The sequence below is a fragment of the Myotis myotis genome, unplaced genomic scaffold (genome assembly GCF_014108235.1).
Source record: "Myotis myotis isolate mMyoMyo1 unplaced genomic scaffold, mMyoMyo1.p scaffold_m19_p_21, whole genome shotgun sequence".
In the NCBI taxonomy this organism is placed as follows: Eukaryota; Metazoa; Chordata; class Mammalia; order Chiroptera; family Vespertilionidae; genus Myotis; species Myotis myotis.
The window spans coordinates 486,661-509,789 of record NW_023416326.1 but is presented as its reverse complement, the minus strand read 5'-3'; the positions used below and the strand labels follow the sequence as shown (position 1 = coordinate 509,789).

The following is a 23,129-nucleotide window of genomic DNA, read 5'->3' as shown; positions in this document are numbered from 1 at the left end:
GTCCAGATGTGGGCGGAGGGAGGGGGAGAGGAGGAAGGTCCTGACCCAGAGGACAGACCACTGCTGCCCCCCTGGTGGGGAGAGAAGGGTGGATGCAGATGGAGCCCAGGAGGGAGATGGGAAGGCGCCACCTGGTGGCCATGTGCGGAACTGCCCTGTGCCTGCAGGACCAGAAAAGCCCCCCACACCCTCCCCAAAGCTCCCTGCCCTCCCAGCCCAGAACAGGCAGGAACCCCAGCGGCACAGGGAAGGGGGGCCAGGTGTGCAGAGGAAGGGGCTGTGGATCAGGCCGAGGGGTTCAGAATGCAGAGGCGCCTCTGATGGCTGGAGTCTGGGGGGCGGGGTGAGCTGTGCCTTGGGAGGTGTTGGGGTGTTGTGTGAGGGCACTGGGCCTGGGCAGAGGGGTCCCGGCGGGGGGGGGGGGGTGTGTCTCAGCAGGCGCTGCGATTCCTTAGCCCTCGTTCTGATGGAGCTGAAGACGGGAGCCACCCCCCACCCCCGCCCTCTGTTCACAGAGCCCCCCAGACGCTGGCGACATGGATTTTATTGGGGTGTGGGGGGGCCACTGGGTGTCATAGCAGCAGCGAGGGAGTGGCGGGCGAGGGCAGGGGCCCCCCAGGCTGGGGGAGGTCTTCAAACTGGCGTCTCCTCTGTGTCTGCTGATCCCAGTCCCGTGGAGGCGACACTCAGGGCGGAGGGGGAGGGGGGTGGGGGAAGGGGTGGGGGGTGCAGGGACAGGCAGAGGAGGGGCCTTGCAGGCGCCCAGAGCCAGCACAGCGAGCGGCCTGTGGGGACAGAGAGGCGGCGGCCGTCAGTCCAGTGACCTGGATGCATGTCCCCCTGACTCACCCCGAGCACACGCATCCCCAAGACCTCACCCCAGCGCCCCCCGGGCTGCACCATCGCCCACGGGGGCTCCCACAAAGCGTCCGCTCCAGGCCCTCCCCACCCGTCACTGCTCTTCCAGGGGGACCCCTCCTGCCTGGCTCACTCACCCCCCTGCCGTGCTGGGACCCGCACCTTCCAACACCCGCCCGTCACTCCCCGGGAGCCCGCCCCTCCGGAACCCAGGCTCTGACAGGTCCCGGACCCCGCCCCCTGGCACATCCCCCCTCCCAGAGGGCCTCATGGGGCTAATTCAGCTGCTCTGCTGGAGCCCAGGGCCCTCAGGGGTCACGGAATCCAGGGGTCCTCAAACTCCTGGGTCAGGAACACCTGGAGGGCCGGCCCCACCCAACTTCCCATTCAGTGGGCCTGGGGTGAGGGGTGGGCGGTCATTAGCACCCCACGTGGCGCCCACACGCTGGTCCCAGAACCACTGATCCGATACAAGCTTATGGGCGAGGGGACATCTGTGGGTGACATGCCTGAGGTCTCGGGGTGCTGGGCCAGGTGGACCCCACCCTGCACCACCCCAGCCTTGTCTCGGGTCCCCATCACCCCTGAGACCCAGGTGGGCCCCAGAGGGGGGGCAGGCGGCCTGCAGGTACCTCTACTGCGAGGTGGGAGACTTGGCGGCATCAAACATCTTCTTCCGGCCCTCCATCCCCGACATGGCCTCCACGTTCTTCCTCCAGTCGCCCACCTCCACCGGCCGCTCCTGCGGGCGGGCGGGCCAGCCCCGGTCAGCCTCACCTGCACTGGCCAGGCCGAGGCTCCCCCCACAGATGACTGTGGGGTCACGGGCCCGGTCCCACCCAAGGCCCGGAGCCACCCCCCTGGTCCCGCTCAGCGGCCAGAGGCCACCTCCTCCGGGAAGCCTTCCTCCCGCTCATCGGCCCCCGGTCCACCCGCCAGCCTGCCGCCTGCTCCACCTCGTTCACCGCGAACCTCCGGGGCCACAGACCACGTCTTTCCTCCACGTTTCTTACCGACCCCTCGGTTCTGGCCACGGAGGCCGTGACCTCGGCCAAGTTTGCGTGACTTGCTCAGTGAGAGGCCTAACCCAGCCCCTAGCCTCTGTTCTCCGTGTGCGGGGACCGTGACCGCCTGCTATCTCTGCCGCGTCCCCTGTCACCCTGACCACCACGCCCTCTGGGTGTTTCATTCCTGTTTTGTTTTTTTTTAATGTTTTTAATGATTTTGTAGAGAGAGAGAGGGGAAGGGAGAGGGATGGAGAGGTAGGCACATCGATGAGAGAGAAACATCATCGATCGGCTGCCTCCTGCACGCCCCACACTGGGGCGCGAGCCCACAGCCCGGGCGTGTGCCCTGCCCGGGGATCGAACCGCGACCTCTAGGTTCCTGGGTCGCTGCTCAGCCGCTTGAACCACACGGGCCGGCTGGGTATTTGATTCCTCGGTCTGGCTTTTCTGGGTCCCCGTGTCCCCCTTGGACGGGGAGCAGTCAGGGCAGACACCACGCCTCCTCTCGCAAAACAGAGTAAGGCGTCATCCCTGGCCTCCCAGGAGGTTCTAGAACGTTCCACCCAGAGCTGGTGGGCCGGCCTGGGGCGGTGAGGGGCGTCCGGCGAGGGCTGGGGGGCCCCGGGACCTCACCTTCTCGGTGTCCTCCTTCTTCACCGACTTCAGGTTGGCCCGCAGGTCCATGGACACCTTGTGCTTGGAGCCCAGCAGGGCCCGCAGCATGGCGTCGGCCGAGACGCGCACCCGGCGCAGCGGCGGCCGCTTGAACTTCCCGCGGAGGTCCAGCACCTTCAGCTTCAGGTCCTTGATCTGCGGGCGGGAGGGCGCCAGGGCTCGCTGGGGGGTGGGGTGGCGGGCACCGCGGCCCCCTTCCCGGGGATCCCAGCCAGAGCTGCTGCACCCCAGACTCTCCGGACCCCGCGGGACACGCAGACCCACCCCTCTCTTTGCAAATGGCCTCGTGTGTTTGTCCATAAATGAAGGACCAGTAAATGCACAGATAAAGCCCCCTCCCAACCCCACCCCTCCACCCCCGTCTCCCTGCCTCTATGGCCGCGAATGGCACCTAGCTCGCCCCTCCCCTCTGAGCCCTCCAGGCAGCCCATGGAGGGCACAGCCTTGGTCCCAGGGGCTGGATGAACCCCAGGTCCTGACCCCTGAGGACATCGCTTGGGTGTGATCTCAGGGGACCTCCCTGCCCCTCCTCCCCTTGAACAGCGCCAGAGGCAGCAGGAGCCGTGCCCTCCCATGCCCTGAGCAGGGGCTGGCTGGTCGGTCAGGGAGCGCTAAGCCCTGGAGTGTGTGACTGGGGCCACTCTGAACCTCAGAGTCTTCCTCTGTGCGGTGCAGATAGTAGCACCGACTTCCTCCCCAGGCGGTGGGGAGGGTCTGAGGCCCGTGAAAGCTGCTCACAGAGGCAGGGGGCTGCTCCCGGGCACGGGAGTCTGTGTGGCGTCCTCCCTCTCCAGCCTGCGGGGCCAGAGCGGGGACGGGGGAGGGGAGCAGAGCATCCCTCTGAGTGGCCACCTCCAGCCCCTGCAGAAGGAGGAGGCCTGGCCCATCGGCGCCCCCGCCTCCCCCACCCGAGCCCGGCCCGGCTCACCTCCCTGGTGTTGTGGAGGCATTTGGCCTCGATATCGTATCTCTCCTCGTCCACCACCTCCACCTTGGCGTGCAGGTCCCGGCACAGGTCCTGGGGGAGCAGGGACGAGAGGGTGGGAGGGGGCCTCCCTCGCCTGCCCCCCAGCCCCGGGCCCCCTCCCAGCCCCTTCGCTGAGACACTTGGCTTCCTGGACCTGTGACACGGGGTCTGACCCCAGCCCCGCATGGGGCTCTGAAAATGGAACGGGGAGCGAGCTGCTCATCAGTCCCAGCTCGGGCCACCTGGTCCATGGCGTCCCCCCACCCCCCAACCCCGCCTCCCAGGCCGGGCTCACCTGCAGGGCGCTGAGGGACAGGCCACGCGTCTGCAGCGTCGGGATGCGCTCAGCCAGGTAGCGGGACTTCTCAGCCTCGCGCTCCTCCAGCTCCTGATCCCAGCACTCCTTGGCCTTGGCCAGCATCAGGCTCTGGACGGACGGACGGAGCCCGGTGAGCAGGGGGCATAAGGGGGAGGCCCGGACACCCCAGCTCCCACTGGCACTGGGCCTGAGGGAAGGGGGACCCCGGGCCCGGCCGGCTCTGGCCTCGGCTGGCCCTTCTTTGGGCTCCGTGTCCTCACACTCAGGGAGCACGGGACCAGGACGGTGGCCGAGCGCGGGTGGGCGTGTGTGCGCTGGCCGTCCCCCCCCCCGCCCCCCGGCAGGTGGCCACACCCCCTCTCGGTCCCTGAGCTGTCCTTCCCGCCCAGGCCCCTTCGACTCCCTTCCCGCTGTTTTGCCCCCGAAGGTCCAAAGAGAGAGAGACTCCTATCAAAACAAAGCACGTCCCGCCCACCCTGCGTGGCTCAGGGGGTGAGCGTCGACCTGGGAACCAGGAGGTCAGGGTTCGATTCCCGGTCGGGGCGCAGGCCCGGGTTGCGGGCTGGATCCCCAGTGGGGGGCGTGCAGGAGGCAGGAGGCCGCCGATCAATCATTGATGTTTCTCTCTCTCTCTGTCCCTCTCCCTTCCTCTCTGAAATAAAAAAATATATTTAAAAAATAAAAATAGAAAATAAAGCCAGCCCCTGGGCCCACCCTGGCTCCCCACCTGCTGGCCGCCGGCCCCTCTCAGCTGCCAGGCCCCCAGTCCCGCCCCCCCCACTCCCCCCCCCGACCCCCCGGGCCCAGCTCACCTTCAGCATGAGCTTGCGGGAGGCGGTGATCTTGGATTTTCTCTGGGGGTGAGAAGCGGGGAGACAGGGTGAGGCGGGGGCTGCAGAATGGAGAACCCAGCCCGGCCAGGGTCACGGTCGGCCCCCTGAATCCTCTAGGGGTCCCTTCTCAGCTCCTCGCGGGGATTTGCCCGAATTCTCAGATCCAGAGAGGGCGGCAGGGAGCCCCCCTTTCTGCTCTGGCTCTGCTGCGGCCGGGACCCCGGGAGACACGGGGGTCCCATGGCACCTGTGGGCCCCCCTCCTCACCTGCTGAGACACCCCCGCCCCCGACCCAGGCCAGGGTTATCACAGACAAAACAGGATGGCAGCCTGGCCGGCGTGGCTCAGGGGCTGAGCGTCGACCTAGGAACCAGGAGGTCAGGGTTCGATTCCCGGTCGGGGCACAGGCCCGGGCTGCGGGCTCCATCCCCAGTGGGGGGCGTGCAGGAGGCGGCCGATCCATGATCCTCTCTCATCATGGATGCTTCTCTCCCTCTCTCTCCCTCTCCCTTCCTCTCTGAAATCAATAAAAATAGTTTAAAAAAAGACTGAACCAGCACAGAGACAGCAAACCTCACTTACCTCGCTGCAGGCACCCGTCACAGGAGGGACCAGAGAGAAGGACCAGGGAGAAGGCGGAAGAGGGAGAGGGGGAACGAGATGTTATTCACTTATTCACGCAGCCACAGGACCGGGGGGCAGGTGTGGGCCGGGAGGGGTGGTGACCACAGGGAACCGGCTAAAAGCCAGGCCTCAGGCCGGGGTCCCGGTCAAGGGTCCCAGCAGAATAGAATAGGATCCCGGGGCTGCTGCAGGCTTTTGTGGGGCGGTACCCTGGTTGTGGGGGGGCGGCAGGGGCAGGGGGACATGGGGTCCTGCTGGGAAAAGTTCCCTTCTCTGGGCTCGAGGTAAATCCCCAAACCTCCGTGCATCTCTGGGGCAGCGTTAAGCCGGGGCCTGGCACACGCGAGTCGCGGGATCCGTGCAGACACACGGACTCCGGAACAGGCCGGAAAAGTCAACCGGGGGATGTGGGTTCTGCTCCAAGACCCGGAGGATGTCTGGGGACACGGGGGACCCCGGCACCCAGGACCGTTCCTGTTTGAGGATCCAGCTTCAGAGGAGCTGCTTGTGGTGGGGGACCCCCACTTTAGGGCTGGGTTCTGCCCCAGAGGGACCTGTCCCCTGCCCCCGCCGCCCACACACAGGGTCGGGGGGCTACTTACACTTCCGGCATGGCTGCAGAGGGGGCGGGCAGCACCTGGGGCAGAGAACATGAGTGAGGGAGGTCACAGCTCCTGTCCCCCAGCCCACGGGTTGCGGGGGGGAGAGGGGGGCAGAAGGTGGGAAGGAGAAACCAGGCAGAGTGGGGTCCCCATGGGTCCAGATGGGACCGCCCAGCTGGCGTGGCTCAGGGCTCCGTGGCTGAGCATCAGCCTATGAACCACGAGGTCACGGGTGGATTCCCAGTCGGGGCAGGTGCCGGGTTGCAGGCTTGATCCCCACACCATGCCCGGGCCGGGGCCCCTCTGGCTCCAGCTCTGCCTCTGCTTTGTGGGGGGGCTGGAGGGGGGTGCAGCCTGGGGGAGCGGGGGGTGACCCCAGAGTCTCAGCTGTCACCCTGGGCATGGAGGGGGAGGTGGGCGCCCATCGGGCCTACGTTCCCGAGATGCTTGGCTGAAATTAGAGCTGTCACCAGCTGTTGGTTCTGAGGGCTCCCCCCCCCCCCGCCCGCCCCCCGAGAGACTGAGAAAGTCCAGAACGAAACATGAGCTGGGAAGGCTCGCCCCGTCCGTGGGTCCAGCATCCCTGCCCCCCACCCCCCAATGCCAGTGCCCAGGTCCTGGGCCTCAGCCCAGCATCTTGTGCCTCATCCGGGGTGCGCCTCCCCCCACCCTGAGGCAGGCACGTGGCTGCGCTCGCCCCTGCCTCTGAGAGCCCCCTGTCAGCGCCTGGGGCCCCCCTGCCCACCGGTCCAGGCCTCCTGCCAAGCGCCAGGGCCTGCCCCGCTGACAAACACCAGGCCCCCGGGGTCCGGCCTGGGCTGCCATTCCCAGCGGACGGACGGGACCCCTTGACAGACAGGAGCCTGATAAGGAGGCAGGAGGCAGATAGCAAACGGGAGGTGGGGGCAGCATTCCTTGTCTCCCCTCCCCCTCCCCGCCCCCCCAAGTGGGCAGCTAGGAGATACCAGGCAACCCGCAGGGAGGGAGGAGAGTGTGGGACCAAGTGTGTGAGTGTGAGTGAGTGTGAGTGTGCAAGGCCTGGGCTCTCTCCCTGCTACCTGGTGACCAGGGACGCACTTCTCACCTCAGGCCCCTGCTCTTCCTCCTGCTCCCCACCCCTGACCTCGGCCCCAGTTCAAGGGCGTCTGGTCCTGCCTTGCTGTGAGCCAGGGTTGTCCCCCAAGCCCGTGCCTGTGGGCCCACACCCCAGCTCTGAGCGGGGAAGCCCCATCTCGGAACCAGCCCGGCCGGCGTGGCCCAGTGGCTGAGCGTCAACCTAGGAACCAGGAGGTCAGGGTTCGATTCCCGGTCGGGGCACAGGCCCGGGTTGCGGGCTCGACCCCCAGTGTGGGGCGTGCAGGAGGCGGCCGGTCCATGGTTCTCTCTCATCATGGATGTTTCTCTCTCTCTCTCTCCCTTCCTCTCTGAGATCAATACAAATATATTTTTAAAAAGAACTATCTTTAAACCATGGCTGGAGGTGCTGCCTCGAGCCCCCGCGGCAGACAGAGCCCCGCCCCACCACGGGGACCCCAGGGACGGTGCCCTGAGCACAGACTCTCAGGCTGCAGCCCCAAAGGCGGGCACCACCTGTCCCCCACCCCCTCAGGGGCAGGAGCGGTGCCCAGGGCCTGGCAGTCCGCCCTCGTCGGCTCTGGTCCTGCCGTCCGACGGGCATGGGGGGCGAAGCCTGTCCCTCTGAGACAAAGAAAAAGAGGCCAGAGGTTCCCTGGCTCAGGGGCCCCGCAGTCCAGTCTTCCAGGCTCCCCGAGTCCCGCTCACCCCACCACTTCTCCATCCGCTGCAGGGACCGCTCACGTTCCCTGCCCACCCAGCTCTTCCCCCTGCAGCCTGAGCCCCCCTCCTGCCCCTGATCCCCAATGCCGCCCCCTCCCCAAGGCGTCCCCTCCCTCCTGGCACTGCTGGGGGTCCCCGTGTGCAGACAGAGCCGTTAGGCCGTGCCCTGGGTTCCTGGCGGCACCTTGTAGAAAGCCTCAATGGGCAGGAGAGGTGCCACAGACGCTGCGGGGGACCCGGGCTGCTCCCCGACAACTGTCCCAGCCAGAAACCCCTTCTTCCATCTCTGAGCCTCTTGTCCTCCGGCCGCCCCGCCCTCCCCCAGGGCCGGGTCTGGGCTGGACCCGGAACTGGCTGCAGACACTCACCTGGGTCAGCGTCCGTCTGTCCGTCCAAGAGCTGGGCTCGCCGGTCCCGAAGTCGAAGGCAGACTGTGGGGGCAGTGGGGAGGGAGGCTATGAACTCCAGGGCCCTCAGCAACTGGCCGGTAAAAATAGAACGGGCTCACCGCCCCTCCCCTGCCCGTCGCCCCCTCCCCCCAACCCCTCCCACAGGAGACACACACACACACACACATTCACACACACACTCACACTCGCATGCTGCACACAGCAGGCCCTGGGCTTGCAGATGTGTGTGTGGGAGGGAGGGGTTGGGGGTTCGGAAGACATTCACATTCTGTGCACACAGAGGCCTCCAACCCAGGAACCCCAGCACCACCCAGGGAGCCAGAGTCAGAGGGGAGAGAACGGACAGGCCGACCGACGGGGGGGGGGGGGGGGGGGGCGGGGGGGACACCTGGGGCCCTGGGAGTCCTGGGGGCACAGGGCTGGGGGCGGGACTGTCTCGAGGACCCTCCACCTTTTTTCTTTTCATTGATTTCAGAGAGGAAGGGAGAGGGAGAGAGAGAGAGAAGCATCCATGATGAGAGAGAATCATCGATCAGCTGCCTCCCGCACGCCCCACACCGGGGATCGAGCCCTGACCGGGAATCGAACCGTGACCTCCTGGTTCATAGGTCAACACTGAACCACTAAGCCACACCAGTCAGGCGCCCCTTCATCTCCTACAAGGAAAAGAAAAAGTGGGCACCAGGCCCCGAGCCCACATCTTTTGGGGGCTCCTGTGCTGTGTGAGGCGCTGCAGGCCGGCTCCCACGAGTGTCCCGGCAGAGCTGGCATGGCTGCAGCGGCCCATGGGAGCCTGAGGGTCTGCAGCCTCCCGGCGCCTCCTCCAGGTGGGCCTCCAGGAATGGATGGTCCCCAGGCCTGGACCTCGGGGAGAGGGTTCCCCCCCCCCGCCCCCGCTCTCCCTTTGTCCCCGGCCCCACGCCCTCAGGTCTGCACCTGTCTGCGGGGTATTTTTAGGATGAGCCCATGGTACCCAGCGATAGTCAGAGAAAGACAATGCCCGCTATGTTAATCCCAAGCTATTATTGTCGGCCGGCCCGCGGGGCAGAGCCGGGCACGGCCAGGACAGCGGGGTGCTGACCCCCTCGGAGGCTAGGGAGAGGCCTGGCAAGCAGGAGGTGGGGGCGCCCGCCGGGTCCCCTGTTTGGTGGGGGAGAGAGCTCAGGATGGGCGCCCTAAGGAGATGCACCCCTCGTGCCCGGGGGTGACAGCCCGCTCTCTGGACACTCATCCTGGGGCCCAGCGGAGGTGACCTTGTGGTTCCGGGCGGCTGCCAGGGAGGAAGGCCAGGGTCTGGGACGTCATGGGGGGCAGAGGGGGGAGCTGGGCTCAGGCTGCCCGGTGGAGGCACAGGGATGGAACATGAAGGCACCTGGCAGGGAGCAGCTGGGGTCAGAGAAGGGATGGGGGGCGGGGGCTGCCTCCTGCACCCCCCACACTGGGGATCTCACTCCCAACCCCGACTGGGGTTGTGCCCCGACTAGGAATCGAACCGTGACCTCCTGGTTCATAGGTCGATGCTTAACCACCGAGCCACGCCGGCTGGGCTGACCTGTTCTTTGAGAAGGAAAGATGGAGAGAGCAGACTGACCAGGACAAGAGCAAAGGGTGGTCAGAGGCACCCACAACATGGGGTGAATGTGTGCCGCCCACCAGGCCCCCCTCTGCACAGGGAACCTCGGGGAGTCACAGACTCTGAGGGTCTCGGGTGCGACTCCTCCTGGGCTCCGTGGGGCCGGAGCCCCTGTCCCTGGTCCCAGAGGCCCCTCCCAGGAGGTGGGGGGCTGTGGGGCGGGGAAGGGAGTGCCTGGCCGGGGGAGCTAAGCCCTGTGAGGCCCTGGGTGTGGACTAAGGGCCTGATCCCTCCGCACCTGTCAGCCCAGCTGCCGGGCATTGTCTGGGGAGCGAGGAGCCCAAATTAGCCGGTGACCAGGCCCCAGAGCATCTGCCTTCCGGGCGCCCCTCCCGCCGCCCCCCCACCCCGGCTGCTCAGGCCACAGCCTCGGTGACAGCCAGCCACAGCCCCGCCCGCCGCCTCCATCACCCCCACCTGCAGCCCCCACACCCCCCTAGCTCCAGGGCCAGGTTTCCTGGGGCTGATGGCCGAGCCCCGGCCAGGCTGGGGGCTCAGGAGTGAGAGCAGAGGAAATAAAGGCCCCAAACGTCGCCACCCCTTAGTTCTCGGCCACAAAAGGGCTCAGCACGAAGCCAGTGGCATCAGAGACACAGCGCCGGCCGGGGAGTTTCAGGGGCCCCCCCACCCACCAGGAACCCCAGCCCCGGAGCTTTCCCAGCCTAACGTTTGGAGCCTCCATTTCTCCCTGTGAACCCAGGTGGCGGTCCCGGCTGAGCAGCTGTGAGCTGAGCTGAGGCCTGTGTGGCTCAGTGGGTGAGCATCGACCTAGGAACCAGGAGGTCACGGTTTGATTCCCTGGTTGCCGGCTCGATCCCCAGTGGGGGGCGCGCAGGAGGCAGCCGATCCATGAGTCTCTCTCATCATGGATGTTTCTCTCTCTCCCTCTCCCTTCCTCTCTGGAATCAATAAAAAATATGTATTTTTTAAAACGGTAAGTGATGCTCTGAATTGCTGATTCTCTGGATAGCTCAGTTTTAAGTGGTTTGGCTGCATTAACAGGTGGTACTAGTACTAGCACCTGGAGGAGGAGGCCTGGGCGGGGCCAGAGGGGGCCTGGGCGGGGCCAGAGGGGGCCTGGGCGGGGCCAGGAGGAGGTATGGGCGGGGCCAGGAGGAGTCTGGGCGGGGCCAGGAGGAGGTCTGGGCGGGGCCAGGAGGGGGCCTGGGCGGGGCCAGGAGGAGGTCTGGGCGGGGTCAGGAGGAGGTCTGGGCGGGGCCAGGAGGAGGTCTGGGCGGGGTCAGGAGGAGGTCTGGGCGGGGCCAGGAGGAGGCCTGGGCGGGGCCAGGAGGAGGTCTGGGCGGGGCCAGGGTTGGGTGAGTGGCAGCTCGCAGGGCCAGCTGGAGAGGGAGAGGCCAGGGGAGGGCAGACAGGCTCTGGTCAGGCTCCGGGCTGGGGCGGCCCCTTCAGCTGGTGCGGTTCTCACACCCTCGCCTGCAGAGCCACCCCCACCCCACCCTCTGACTTCCTCCCACACCCACTGCCGCTGCCCAAACCTGTTGCCTCCCTCTACCTGGAGCTGCGGGCCCTTCAGCTCCACCCTCCCATCCGGAGCCCTCCTCCCCGCAGTCCCAGGCTGGGGTGGAGGAGGGGGGGAGGGAAGGCCACCCCCTGACCCCCAGGTCCCCCTGCACTGCCAGCTGAGCCCTCACACCCGAGGGCCTGGGGCCAGGTCCCGGCAGGTCCCTGCAGACCAGGCTGCTGCTCCAGAAATCCCATAATAAGCAGGTGGGGTTTGGGGTTGGATCCTGCAGGGCTGGGGGGCAGGGGGGGGCTGAGGTGGAGAGGGAGCTAGCAAACGGAGTGGACCCCACCCTAGAAGCACAGCACGTGAGCAGGCAGCGAGGCTGCGACTGGGAACCCGGCTGATTCTCTCCCAATCCCGCCTCCCGGCCCCTCCCCCACCCCACCCAGGTCTCTCCTGCCAGCTCCCAGCTTGCCCGAACCTCCACCCTGCACCCGCCTGGCTGCCGCCTCCCAGCCCATCCGGGGCTCCGCGTCTGCACCCTGGAGCTTGCAGGTCTCCACAGCGGGAGGGTTTCTCCCTCCATCCTACCCAGCCCCCTGGGCGCTGCTGGAAGCCACCTCCTCCGGGAAGCCTTCCCAGACTCTGTCCGCTTGTGTCTCCTGCCACAGGACATTCTGTCTGTGCCGCCCCCTGGTTCTAGGCCTCTTGTCCCCTCTCCTCAGGTGGAAACCGGTCTGGGGGAAGGCGACGGGGCTTCTGTCCTCTGTCGGCCCCTCAGGACTCAACCCAGTGTGGGCAGGGCAGGCCTCTGCTGGCCCCATGGGTTTCAGCCTGTTGGATGCGTCAGAACCCCCACAGGGCTGGGGCAGCACTCACGCGGGGCCCCACCCCAGGGTGTCTGGTTCGGCAGGTCCGGGAGGGAGCCCAGAAAGTTGCATTTCTCACAAGTTCCCAAGTGGCTCTCCTGCAACTTAGGGATGTGCCCTGACCAGGAATCAAACCCGCAACCTTTCTGGTGCCTGGGACGATGCTCCAGGCGACTGAGGCACGCCGGCCAGGGCCTGAATTAGTGAAGACATGTTTTTCATTTTACTTTACTGTCGAATACGGTTACTGTTGATCGCTGCGGCCAACAATCAAAGGTCTAGTCCATGTTTTCAGTAGATTACTATTATTATCATCCTGATTCCAGCCTGGCTTTTCATTCTGTCCACGAGGGCCAGTATAACGGGTCACTGAGTGCGGGGCTGGCCGCTGCAGCGAGCTCTGGGGGGTGTGGTCTCCCGGATTAATAAAATGCCCCTGAGATGACAAGTTAGGGAAATATTCGTAAGGAAATTGCATGGAATCGCTTGTAAAGGGTGTCCCAAAATTCACGCAAGAAGTAATTTTGAGAGAAAACACAGGTTTATAATTAAAAATTGTAAATTTTTTATTGATCCATAAAGTAAACAGCATAGGGTTATGTATGGAATAGCACATCGGGTCAACGGCCTCCACGGTTTTGCTGGCACAGACGCAAAGCCGCGGTCTTCATTGGTCTTCCTTGTCCCTGTTCCTGGGCCATCATTGGTACTTGGTGATGCTGATCACATGGAAGGGATTGAAATCAAAGGGCCACAGATATGAGAATCTGATTCAATAAACCCAGTAAAATTAGGCTTTTGTTTTTTGTTGTTGTTGTTGTTAAAGCTCACGCAAAATTCAAATCTTGCATGAATTTTGGGACACCCTTTAGTTTTCAGTCCTGCCTGCCCTGGCCTGTGCCCAGGAGCCGGAGGTGAAGTTCTGCCCCTCGCCACCAGAGGGAGCACGTGATGCGCGCAATAACGTGCGCTTTGGTACAGAAGGGACCCAAAACAGGCTTCACCCAAGGGTGCGGTGACCCCTGAGCTAGATCTTCGGTTTGGTTTGGTTTTTAGGAAGTTTAGGAATTGTCCCGGCAGCCAAGGAGGAAAGACATCAGGACCCCATGAGCCGGCGGAGCAGTGAGTGGCGCAGGGGCATGGAGGAGCGTGGGGTGGGGTCTGGGGGACTGTGGGCAGTTTGCTCTCACTAGGGTGTGAAGGACTACCCTGGGGACAAGCAGGAGGAGATGGAGCCGGGAGGAGATGCGGCCTGGTGACAGGGGGGCCCAGGGCTCACCACGCTCCCAGCTCGGTTACAGCCCAGACCCGAGGCCCCGGGACGGCGCGGTGCAGACCGGCCACCAGGGGGCGCTCACAGCCCGGCCCGCGGCGCACGGGGAGCCCCGAGGTCCAGGAAGGGGCGGGCGAACAATGGGGTGATTGATGCAGATGCGCCATGAAAGACAAATTGTTCCGTGAAGCTCAGGGCTCCTGCCAAACGCCCAGGGTGCGTGGAATTTCAAGGAGAAGCTGAGGAAAGTCGGGCTGTGGGCCGGGACCCCGCACCTCCCTCCCTGGAGCCCGGGGATGGGGCGGGGGGGGGGGGGTGGTAGGAAAAGTAGGTGGCACAGGTGGGCGAGGGGGCGCCGACTCCCACTCCTCACATGGCCCCCCGCATCCTGAGTCCACTCAGCCTTGAATGAACGTCTTGCCCCACCTGCTAACCCATTCCCAGAGCTGCTGGCAACCCCAGCTCCCCCCTCCTCCCTGGGTGGCCTGGGGTGAGGCCAGGGCTTCTTTGAACCTCGGTTTTCCCATCTATAAAATGGGAGCACCACCCCTTCTGTGTCTGCCTCCCAGGACCTGTGAGGATCAAACGCGGAAGATCTTCATCACTCAGCATCCCTGCTCCCTCTGCTCGGAGGGGACCCCGCCAGGCAGCCCCCCCCCCCTGCCTGCAGCCTCCTCCAGGCCCCAGAAACCCCCACCTTGCTCCCCAGTCCCCCCCCACGACCCCCACGCTCCCTGAGACCTCCAGGTGACCCGGCCTCCTCCCACCCCAGCATCTAAACTTCCGACCCCCCCCCACAAGGCTGACCACCCCCAGGCCAGGAGGGTGGGGCAGGATCTGAGGCCGAGACACAAGGGCCCCTTGTCCCGCTGGGCAGGCTGGCACCGCCCGTCCGTCCTGTGCCCAGGAGGAGCCTCTCTGGCTCTATTGTCCTTCCGTTGTGCTTGGGGGAGGGGCCCGTCGGGGTCCATCTGGATCAGGCCAGTGGCCGGCTCACAGCCTGGACCAACTCCCTCCCACCCCCACCCCCCTGGCCGGACACCTTCCAGGCTAGTGAACTATGCCCTGCCCCCTCACAGCCTCCATCCTACCCTCCTTCCTTCACTGTCCTGATGAAGGGAATCGTTCGCCCTTCATGCAGTGCCCCCAGCAGTGTGCCCGCCCGCCTTGGTGGTCAGTAACATCTCCCATTGCCCCGCCGCCACCAGCCCTGGTCACCCAGGGCAGGACCTAAACCCCCCTAGGCTGGCCCCGGCCTCCTGCCCGCCATGGCCTGCGTGTCCCCGGCGCCCGGCCGGCCACAGACCTCGTTCTCACATGACACCATCGCTGTGTGACGCTGAGCTAATCGCTAGCTGTTTCTGGATTAGCGATTTCTTTATATTTTTTAAATATTTTGTTATTGATTCCAGAGAGGAAGGGAGAGAGAGAGAGAGAATCATGGATCGGCTGCCTCCTGCACACCCCCAACTGGGGATCGAGCTCGCAACCCGGGCACGTGCCCTTGACCGGGAATCAAACCGTGACCTCCTGGTTCCTAGGTCGATGCTCAACCATGAGCCACGCCAGACGGGCCTCAATATCTTTGCCCACAAAGTGGGGAGGGAGGTCTCCGCTCCAGGCGGTGGGGAAGATAAGACAGTCGCTACGAAGCTGTGACACTGTTCCCAGGCCACGGGGCAGAGGTCGTTGCCACTCAGATGGCCCCCCTGTCCCCATGGAGAGGGGGGCCCCCTCCCAGCTGGTCCTCACACCCTCAGCCCGTGATCACGTCCCCGAGTGCACCCCATGTCAGAAGAGGGAGGGGGCGGGAGGACCGCCTGGGACAGCTGGGCATGTCGGCATCGTTCCGGTCACTTATGCGGAATTTATTCTCCGCTGAAGAGAAACAGGGGCCCGGCTCCCAAAAGACCCCCTTCCCGCCACCGTCCTCGACAGCCACGGTGGGAGCTCAGCTGACCCTCCCCTGGCAACTGGCAGCGGGGGCGGACATCAGACCCTCCGGGGCCCCACCCACCCACGTGGGCAGCAGCTAGGGCCCAGGGAGGGGTCGGCAAGCTGGAAAGGGTTAGAGCACAGGTGGTGCCTGGGGCCCAGCTGCTTCCCGTGGGCGTGGGCGTGTGGACTTACAGCCTCCCCAGCTGGGGGGGAGGGGGCGAGTCTGAGCCGGGGCAAGACGTGGTGTGAGGGAGAGAAGAGGCAGGGGCCTCGATCGGCCGCCAGATGCCCCTGTCACGCAGCCAGGGCCTCCCACGCAGGCGCCACCGGGGAAGCCAGGACAGAGGGGCCGGGGGCCGGGAGCAGGCGGGGATGGGGTGAGGCTGAGCCGGCCCTGTCCGCCGTCCTGGGCCTCTGCCCATTTGGGGACAGTGAACAGCTGGGAAGCGGGTCTGGGGGTTCAGACTTGAATTTCCAGGTGGGAATGTGGTGCTGGGTTGCTCTGTGCCTGTTTCTCCCCTTCTGGGCAGCCCTCGCCCCCGCTAATAACGAGAGAGAATCGGCCGCCTCCTGCACGCCCCCCGACTGGGGACCGAGCCTGCAACCCGGGCCTGTGCCCCGACCGGGAATCGAACCGTGACCTCCTGGATCGTAAGTCGATGCTCAACCACGGAGCCACGCCGGTCGGGCCACCCTCACTTCTCACCGGGAGGTGCTGACACCAGAGGCCCCTGGTGGGAGCGAGGCCGGCATGGGCCCCGGCGTCCGAGTCGGGGGGCCTCGCCTTCCCGCCTCTGAGCGTCCTGAGGATGCGGACAGTTACCTCGAAGGGGTGCGAGTCCCCGGGCTCCGCGGCTCCCCCATATTAGGGAAGGGCCTGGCAGCTGCTACTTCGGGGCTAATTGAGGCGGCTCTCTAAGGCGGACGAGGGTTATCGCGCTGTAACAACAAACATTTATGGTCTGTATCTCCTCGTCTTATCTCCTCGCAGACATTTCCTCAATTAATCCTCACAATGACTCCGGGAAGGCGGCTGCTAGCACCCCGGTTTCCCCGGGGGCGGCCCTTCCGTCTGCGGGGGGCGCTTCCCAGGGGCCCAGGCTGCTCCCTTTGCAGCCTTGGGGGGCTCCCCGAGGAGAATGAGCTGCATTTTGGGGGGAAAAACGTTCGAGAGGACCGAGGTGCACAGACGCGGGCAGGAAGCCCGGAGGGGGCCAAGCCGGGGCTCACTGCGACCCCACGGAGGCTGGGTGCCTGTGCACCCCGCTTCTGGGGAGGGTGGGTTTTGGGGTTCCACACCACAGCGCCAGGTAGGCTTGCCACCCTCTCTCCTGCTGCTGTTTGAGGCTCGGACTCCCTTGGAGGCCTCAGCCCCGGCCCCACGCACCCTGCAAGGCCGGAGCCACCCCGTCTCCCCTCAGCCCCCCTCCCTTCCCCAGCCTAGGCCTCCTCAGCCTCCCAGTCGCTGGGCCAGAACTTGCCCGGCTCCTGGCCCCATGGATGACTCAGGCAGCCGCAGCAGGCGGGTGGGCAGGGGGGAGGCGGGCTGCCAGGGCCGGCGGGGGGAGGGGGGCGCCAGACAGTGGCCACAGCTTCTCCCCGCCGTCCAGCTGAGCAAAGTTTTCCATCCCGTGTGTGTCTGCTGGCACTGCCCAGCCTGCTGGCGCCCGCGGGGAGGCCCTGACCCCACTCTGCGGTCCCGCCGGGCATTCCCCAGGCCCAGGCTCCTTCTCCGAATCCGGAGCTCCCGGAACAGAGGGGACACCCCGGACCCGGGAAGCAGGTGGAGCCCTTCCAGGCAGAGACAGCCTCTCCCCACGGGGTCACATCTTTAAAAAGACACACTCCTGCCTGGCCGGCGTGGCTCAGTGGTTGAGCGTCGGCCTATGAGCCAGGTCAGGGTTCGATTCCCGGCCAGGGCACAGGCCCGGGTTGCGGGCTCGAACCCCAGTGAGGGGCGTGCGGGAGGCAGCCGATCCATGCTTCTCTCTCCTCATGGATGTTTCTCTCTCTCTCCCTCTCCTTTCCTCTCTGAAACAAATAAAAACATATTTCTAAAAAAACAAAGAACAGACTGTGCGTCGGGAAAGTGGGGTGAGGACGGGGATGCCCCAGGCACTGGTGGGTCTTCGCGGGCAAAGAACTTCACTCGGCAGACAGCGTGGGCACTGCCCCGGGCAGGGCTTCTTCATTCAGGGACGGACAGGCATGAAATGGTAAGGGCCAGACCCCACGCCACCCCCAGCCCCTCCAGGCCTAGCACCGCAGGGCGGGGTAGAAGGACAGGAGGCGGGGGAGACGTATGCGAAGAGGGGGCCTGGAGGGGTGGGGGTCCCAGAGGGACATAAGCAGCAGGAGAACCCCCCACCCTCCCGCGCGTGGGCGGCAGACCCAGCGGCTCCCCCCACCAAGGTCAGTCCAGAGGTGGTGCCCCCCTGGGGGCCAGGCCGGCCCCTGTGTCCTGAGGCTCGGCGCCCCGTGGGGCACTGCCCTCCTCCTCAGGGCGGGCACCAAGCCGGGGCGGACAGCCGTCTGCCGGACAGATGGCGGGCCCCCGCGATCCATGAGTCGGGCCCGTGGCCAGCAGGCTCCGCGCCGGGGACGTCCTGAGAGTCCCAGTGTCCAGGGGCTGAATCTTCATCCTCAGCCCCGCGTGGCCTCTGCCCTCCTCCCGGGCCGGCCACCTGACCCTTCAGCTCCAATGCCTCCTGCACGTGACCGTGACCGTGACGCGGCCTGGCCCGCGCACCCAAGGGGCCCGGACGCTGGAAGGAAAGAAAGAAAGAAAGAAAGTATCCACACCAGCTTTCCGGCCTCTTGCGCACAGGGACAAACAGAGAAAACAGTGCTTGCACCACGCACCGTGATGGACGGGGGAGCCCCCTGCCCCCCACACCTGAGGGACCAATGAGGGTCCATCCTAGGCCGGCCCCCACGCCAAGCGAGCAGGCGTTCACAGGAGGATGGGGGGGGGTGCTCAGGAGGACTCCCCTTGTTAAGGACAGGGAGGTGAGGAGAAGACGGGGGGCGAGGGGGGCTTTACAACCGGAATGCTACAGCCCGGCCGGTGTGGCTCAGTGGGTGGGCGTCCACCTATGAACCAGGAGGTCAGGGCACAGGCCTGGGTCCCAGGCTTGATCCCCAGCGTGGGGCGTGCAGGAGGCAGCCGATCCATGATTCTCTCTCATCACTGCTGTTTCTCTCTCTGAAATCAATAAAAATATATTTAGAAAAACAAAACAAAAACAAGAGAAAAAACCCGGAAGGGTACCAACCCGTCGCCAGCCTCAGCCCTGGTTCCCAGGGGAGGGAGTGGCAACTGGGGGAGAGGGCACGGGGCTGGGAGCCAGGCCTGCCCTCCAGGTTCTATTCCTGGTCCCTCCCCTGGGACTTCCGGACACTAATCCGCCCCCGCCCTCTGCCCTAGTGCTCACAGAAGATGAAGACATCTCCAGGAACACACCATGGCCCCCTCCTGCCCCCACCACCCACCCGGCCCCAGCTTCTCCGGCCCCACTGGGCACTGGCTGGCACTCAGGGCATCGATGGCCTGGCCTGCCCACCGCCAACTCCCCTGGATCCCCAGCAGCTCAGCCCCAGGCCCACTGTCAACAAAAGGTGGTGGACGCCGGCCGGTGTGGCTCAGTGGTTGAGCGTCAACCTAGGAACCAGGAGGTCAGTGTTCGATTCCCGGTCAGGGCACAGGCCCGGGTGGCGGGCTCCATCCCCAGTGGGGGGCGTGCAGGAGGCGGCCGATCCATGATTCTCTCTCATCATGGATGTTTCTCTCTCTCCCTCTCCCTCTCCCTTGCTCTCTGGAATCCATAGAGATTTTGTTTAAAAACAAACAAATAAACAAACAACGGGTGGTGGAACCCGGGCCAGCCCAGCCCAGCGCCCCCAGTAAGACCCCACCTAGCAAGTGGGGTTCCTCGGTCTGTCCACAGCCCCACTGACCCCGCTAACAGAGGGGACCCGTCTGCCTCGATTCCCTGCTCCTAGGAGGAGCATGCATCCAGCAGGAGGGGGCAAGCTTCAGGCCAGCCCACGTGGGGTTCTCCCAATTCCCAGAAAGCCACGGCCCAGCCTCTCTCCACTGAGTCATGGCAGAAGCAACCTGTGGCGAGGCCTGTCCCACCCATCTGTCTCCCAGACGCATTCGGGGTGCCCCTGCCTGGTCCCCAGGGGGTGTCCAGCGGTGGGGGGGGGGGGCGGGGAGTGTGCAGGGAGGGGAGGGCAGGCCTCCCAGGCTCAGACCCTGAGCTCCTCATCTCTGCTGGCCCTAGCTTGGTGCAGTTTTTTGTTTTGTTTTGTTTGTTTTTCAGAGGGAGAGGGAGAGAGAGAGAAACATTGATGAGAGAGAATCATGGATGGGCTGCCTCCTGCACGCCCCCCACACTGGGGATCAAGCCGGAAACCCGGGCCTGTGCCCTGACCAGGAATCTACGTGACCTCCTGGTTCACAGGCCGATGCTCAACCCCTGAGCCACACCAGCCCAGCGGATGGTCCATCTTTTAAGGGGAAATCCTAGCATGAGTCCCCCATTCTGTCTCAAGGAAAAGGGAGGAGGGGGGTAAGGAAAGAGCGCCCAGTTCCCCGCTCCCCCCAGATGGCTTACCCCATGTGACCCCGGCGGCCCTGAGTCGGTGGGAGGCGGGGGAGGCACCACGGCGCGACCGCCCGGCGGTTTAGGACACCAGGGTCCCGGCGCCCAGGCTCTGCCGGGCGCGCACCGTCTGGATGGCCTGCTGGTTCTTGAACTTGACCAGGCCCAGGGTGATCTGCGCGTTCCAGCCGGGGTCCTCCAGGGGGCAGCGGAAGTCAATCTCGCCGCCGCCCTCGGTCACCAGCGTGAAGTAGATGTGGCGCCCCGTGCTCTCCACGCACTCCACCGCCTTGATGCGCGCGAAGCTGAGCTCCTTGGGCCGGCCGCCCGCGCCCTTGGCCTCGAAGAGCTGCAGCCCGCGCTCGGTGAGCACGCAGCGCTTGCGTTTCCAGAGCTGCAGGAGGCCGCCGCTGCGCTTCTCCAGCACGCCCTCCTTCAGCACGGCCGCCGCCGCCGTCATGGGCCCGGGCCCGGGAGCCGGGAGCGCCGCCGGGGACCGGGAACGCCGGCCGGCCGCGCGCGCGACCCCTGCGCCCGCTGCTCCCCGACCGCCGGTGCGCGCGGCCCGCCGCCCCGAGGACGCGCGCTGGTCACCCCGCGCCCGCCGCAGCCTCGGCCCCGTGCGCCCGGCTTCGCGGCCCGCAGCTCGCTGGCTCGCCCCGGCTCCGTCTGCGCGCAGGGAGGCCGCTCGGGGAACTTGCCCTTGCACGTCCCGCGCTGCCTCCTGCGCCGCGCATTCCTGCCCGCGGTCCCTCCCCTGCGCGCAGCGCGCCTGGCGGGGCCGGGCCGGGGGCGGGGCCTCCGGGGGGCGGGCTGGTGCCCAGCGGGAGCCGCTCACACCGCAGCCTGGGCCTCTGGCCGCTGCTCCGGGCTCGTGGGGAGAGGAGAGGGGGGTCGCTGCTCGCGAGGGGCAGGCTTGGCGCTTGCTGGGTGCCTGCGCGAGACCTGGCCTCGCAGCCGCGGCCCCCTCTCCTAGCCGGGCCACCCCCACCCACCCCACCCTGGCCTTGTGCCTTGAGAAACAGGCGTGAGATCTGGGGTCCGGGCAGGAATCCGGGAATCCGCGCGGGGTTCCTCCCTCACCCGCTGAGTTCTCGAGGCGCAGGGCCCTGGAGAGGCTGCGCACAGCTGTCTCTGCTGGGAAGACCCACCCCCACCCGGAGAGGGGGGCCTGGCGGAGAAGCCAGTGCGAACGGAGGAGAGGAGAAGAGAGGAACCGGAGGTCGCTGAGCCTCCCCCGGGGGCAGGAGGGACGCCGGGGTGACCTGGGGGTCTCACTGCCCAGAGTCCTCTCCATCACACACGGCTCAGCCCCAGGCCTGATGCTCCCCCTCCTAAGAGAAAGGCCGTCTCCCTGGACTGAGTTTGGGGGGAGACTTGGGGTGGGGGGGGGCTTCCCTCTCTTTTCTGCCTAAAAAGTTTTGTGTGACCCGGCTGGTGTGGCTCAGTGGTTGAGCTTCGACCTATGAACCAGGAGGTCAGGGTTCGATTCCCAGTCGGGGCACATGCCCGGGTTGTGGGCTTCATGCCCAGGGTGAGGTGTGCAGGAGGCAGCAGATCAATGATTCTCTCTCATCGTGGATGTTTCTCTCTCTCTCTCCCTCTCCCTTCCTCTCTGACATCAATAAACTTTATATATGTACAGTATATATGTGTACACACACACACACACACACACACACACACACACACACACACGAGCTTTGGGTTCAGACCTCCACTCTTCCCCTCCCTCCTGAGTCCTGCCCACCTCGGGCAGCGTCCCTCTCCTCCACCTTCCCCATCTGTTAAATGGGAGGATTCACTTCTTCTTCTCGCCTGGATTCTGACGGGCACGTCAGGTAACGTCTGTGGAAGGCCGGGGACAGGGCCCGGCACCTCCCCGAGTCCCAGAGTCTCAACAAATGTGATCTCCCCTCCCCCACCTCCACTGCCTTAGGGGGGACGGGGACCCCGGACGCTGGCCACTGCGCCCCATCGCCCCATCGGGTGGGCCCGCCAGGCCCTGCCTCGTCTTAGGGACCTCGTCACTGAGTGTTAATGACAGATGATGATGGAGATAGTGTAGCCATGGCAATAACGAGATTTCTTTGTAGCCGCACCTGGCGCTTCCACCCTCCTGCCCAAGGAGGCGGAGCCTAATGGGGACATGGAGTGTCCAGGGTGGAAGGGAGGGGGTTCCCAACCCTGGAGGGGAGGGGGTTTGGCGAGGCTGTCATGTCCCACCTTGGTTCTTTATGTTTTTAATATCTTTTTACTGATTTCAGAGAGGAAGGGAGAGGGCGAGAGAGAGAGAAACATCAATGATGAGAGAGAATCATGGACCGGCTGCCTCCTGCACGCCCCTCACTGGAAATCGAGCCCGCAACCCGGGCATGTGCCCGACCGGGAATCAAACCTCAACCTCCTGGTTCATAGGTCGACGCTCAACCACTGAGCCACACCGGCCTGGCCCATCCCAGTTCTGCAGTCCGGGTGCTGCAGGGGACCCCACACACAAGGGACAGTGGTCTTCCCACCCCCCTCGGGAGAGAGTGGGCAGCACCCTGAGAGAAGGGGGAGCCCAGATGGGTGTCCCTTGAGGCCTAGAGTGTGGCCGTGGAGTGCGCTCAAGGCGCCCACAGCCCTGACTCAGGGACCCCCCAGGTCTCAGCCATCTGCCAGCGAAGCCCTGCTGGGGTTCCTCTCTCCGGCCCCCACCCCTCTCCACCCCTCCCCTGGAGTTCCCCTGAGCGCCCCAGCCGGGCACAGTCCCACCGTGACTCAAGGTTCCACCTGTCCCTCGCTGCTCTCCTATCACGGGGCCTGGGACGCTAAAGGCTCGCTCTAGCCCCCCCACAGCCCTTTCCCCTCCGCCCCCCGTCAACTCACAGCCCCCGGGGTTCTGCAGGGCCACAGGGCCCTCTGAACCAGGAGGAAAGCAAGCCAGGGCTCAGAGAGGTCAAGCCACCTCAGCACAGCCACACAGCCTTGTCCATGGCAAAGCCGGAATGGGAATGTGGGGTGGCCGAGAGGACCCGGCCTCTGTCGGTGACGCCACCCCGGCCCAGGCAGGTCCTTGGGACCTGGGAGTCCTGTCCTCCCGTCTCATGACCTGCCTCCTGGCACGGGAGCCGATGACTCATTCTAAACCTTTCCCCATCGGGGAGCGGCTCGGGCCCGGGGTGGATTCCTCGGGCCGTGAGAAGGATCGAGGAGATTTGGGGAGCCAGGAGGAGCAGGAGGCAGGGGCTGGTGCTCCCTCCCTGCTGG

At 65.5% G+C, this 23,129-nt stretch overlaps 2 protein-coding genes across 8 annotated transcripts; both read right to left on the bottom strand.

Annotated features, from left to right (window-relative positions):
• Window positions 1-528: 528 nt before the first annotated feature.
• On the bottom strand, window positions 529-12,029 carry TNNI1 (troponin I1, slow skeletal type). Of its 4 annotated transcripts, none has more exons than XM_036355123.1 (10): window positions 11,811-12,029; window positions 8,051-8,113; window positions 5,886-5,920; window positions 5,242-5,245; window positions 4,639-4,680; window positions 3,803-3,934; window positions 3,469-3,558; window positions 2,499-2,675; window positions 1,491-1,600; window positions 529-785 (listed from the first exon to the last, which is right to left on the bottom strand). In XM_036355123.1, exons 1-9 carry the CDS (start codon window positions 12,012-12,014, stop codon window positions 1,493-1,495), a joined length of 855 nt encoding a protein of 284 aa, XP_036211016.1. In that variant the 5' UTR covers window positions 12,015-12,029; the 3' UTR covers window positions 529-785; window positions 1,491-1,492. The 4 variants fall into 4 exon arrangements, with proteins under 4 accessions (XP_036211016.1, XP_036211019.1, XP_036211017.1 ...); XM_036355126.1 differs by having other exon boundaries at window positions 11,782-11,862; XM_036355124.1 differs by lacking the exon at window positions 11,811-12,029 and adding an exon at window positions 11,732-11,791.
• Window positions 12,030-12,725: 696 nt separating this feature from the next.
• On the bottom strand, window positions 12,726-20,606 carry PHLDA3 (pleckstrin homology like domain family A member 3). 4 transcript variants are annotated; one of them, XM_036354764.1, is made up of 2 exons: window positions 19,890-20,606; window positions 12,726-12,778 (listed from the first exon to the last, which is right to left on the bottom strand). In XM_036354764.1, exon 1 carries the CDS (start codon window positions 20,335-20,337, stop codon window positions 19,960-19,962), a length of 378 nt encoding a protein of 125 aa, XP_036210657.1. In that variant the 5' UTR covers window positions 20,338-20,606; the 3' UTR covers window positions 12,726-12,778; window positions 19,890-19,959. The 4 variants fall into 4 exon arrangements, with proteins under 4 accessions (XP_036210657.1, XP_036210658.1, XP_036210656.1 ...); XM_036354765.1 differs by lacking the exon at window positions 12,726-12,778 and adding an exon at window positions 12,793-12,826; XM_036354763.1 differs by lacking the exon at window positions 12,726-12,778 and adding an exon at window positions 17,430-18,035 and having other exon boundaries at window positions 19,890-20,604.
• Between the last annotated feature and the right edge of the window lie 2,523 nt (window positions 20,607-23,129).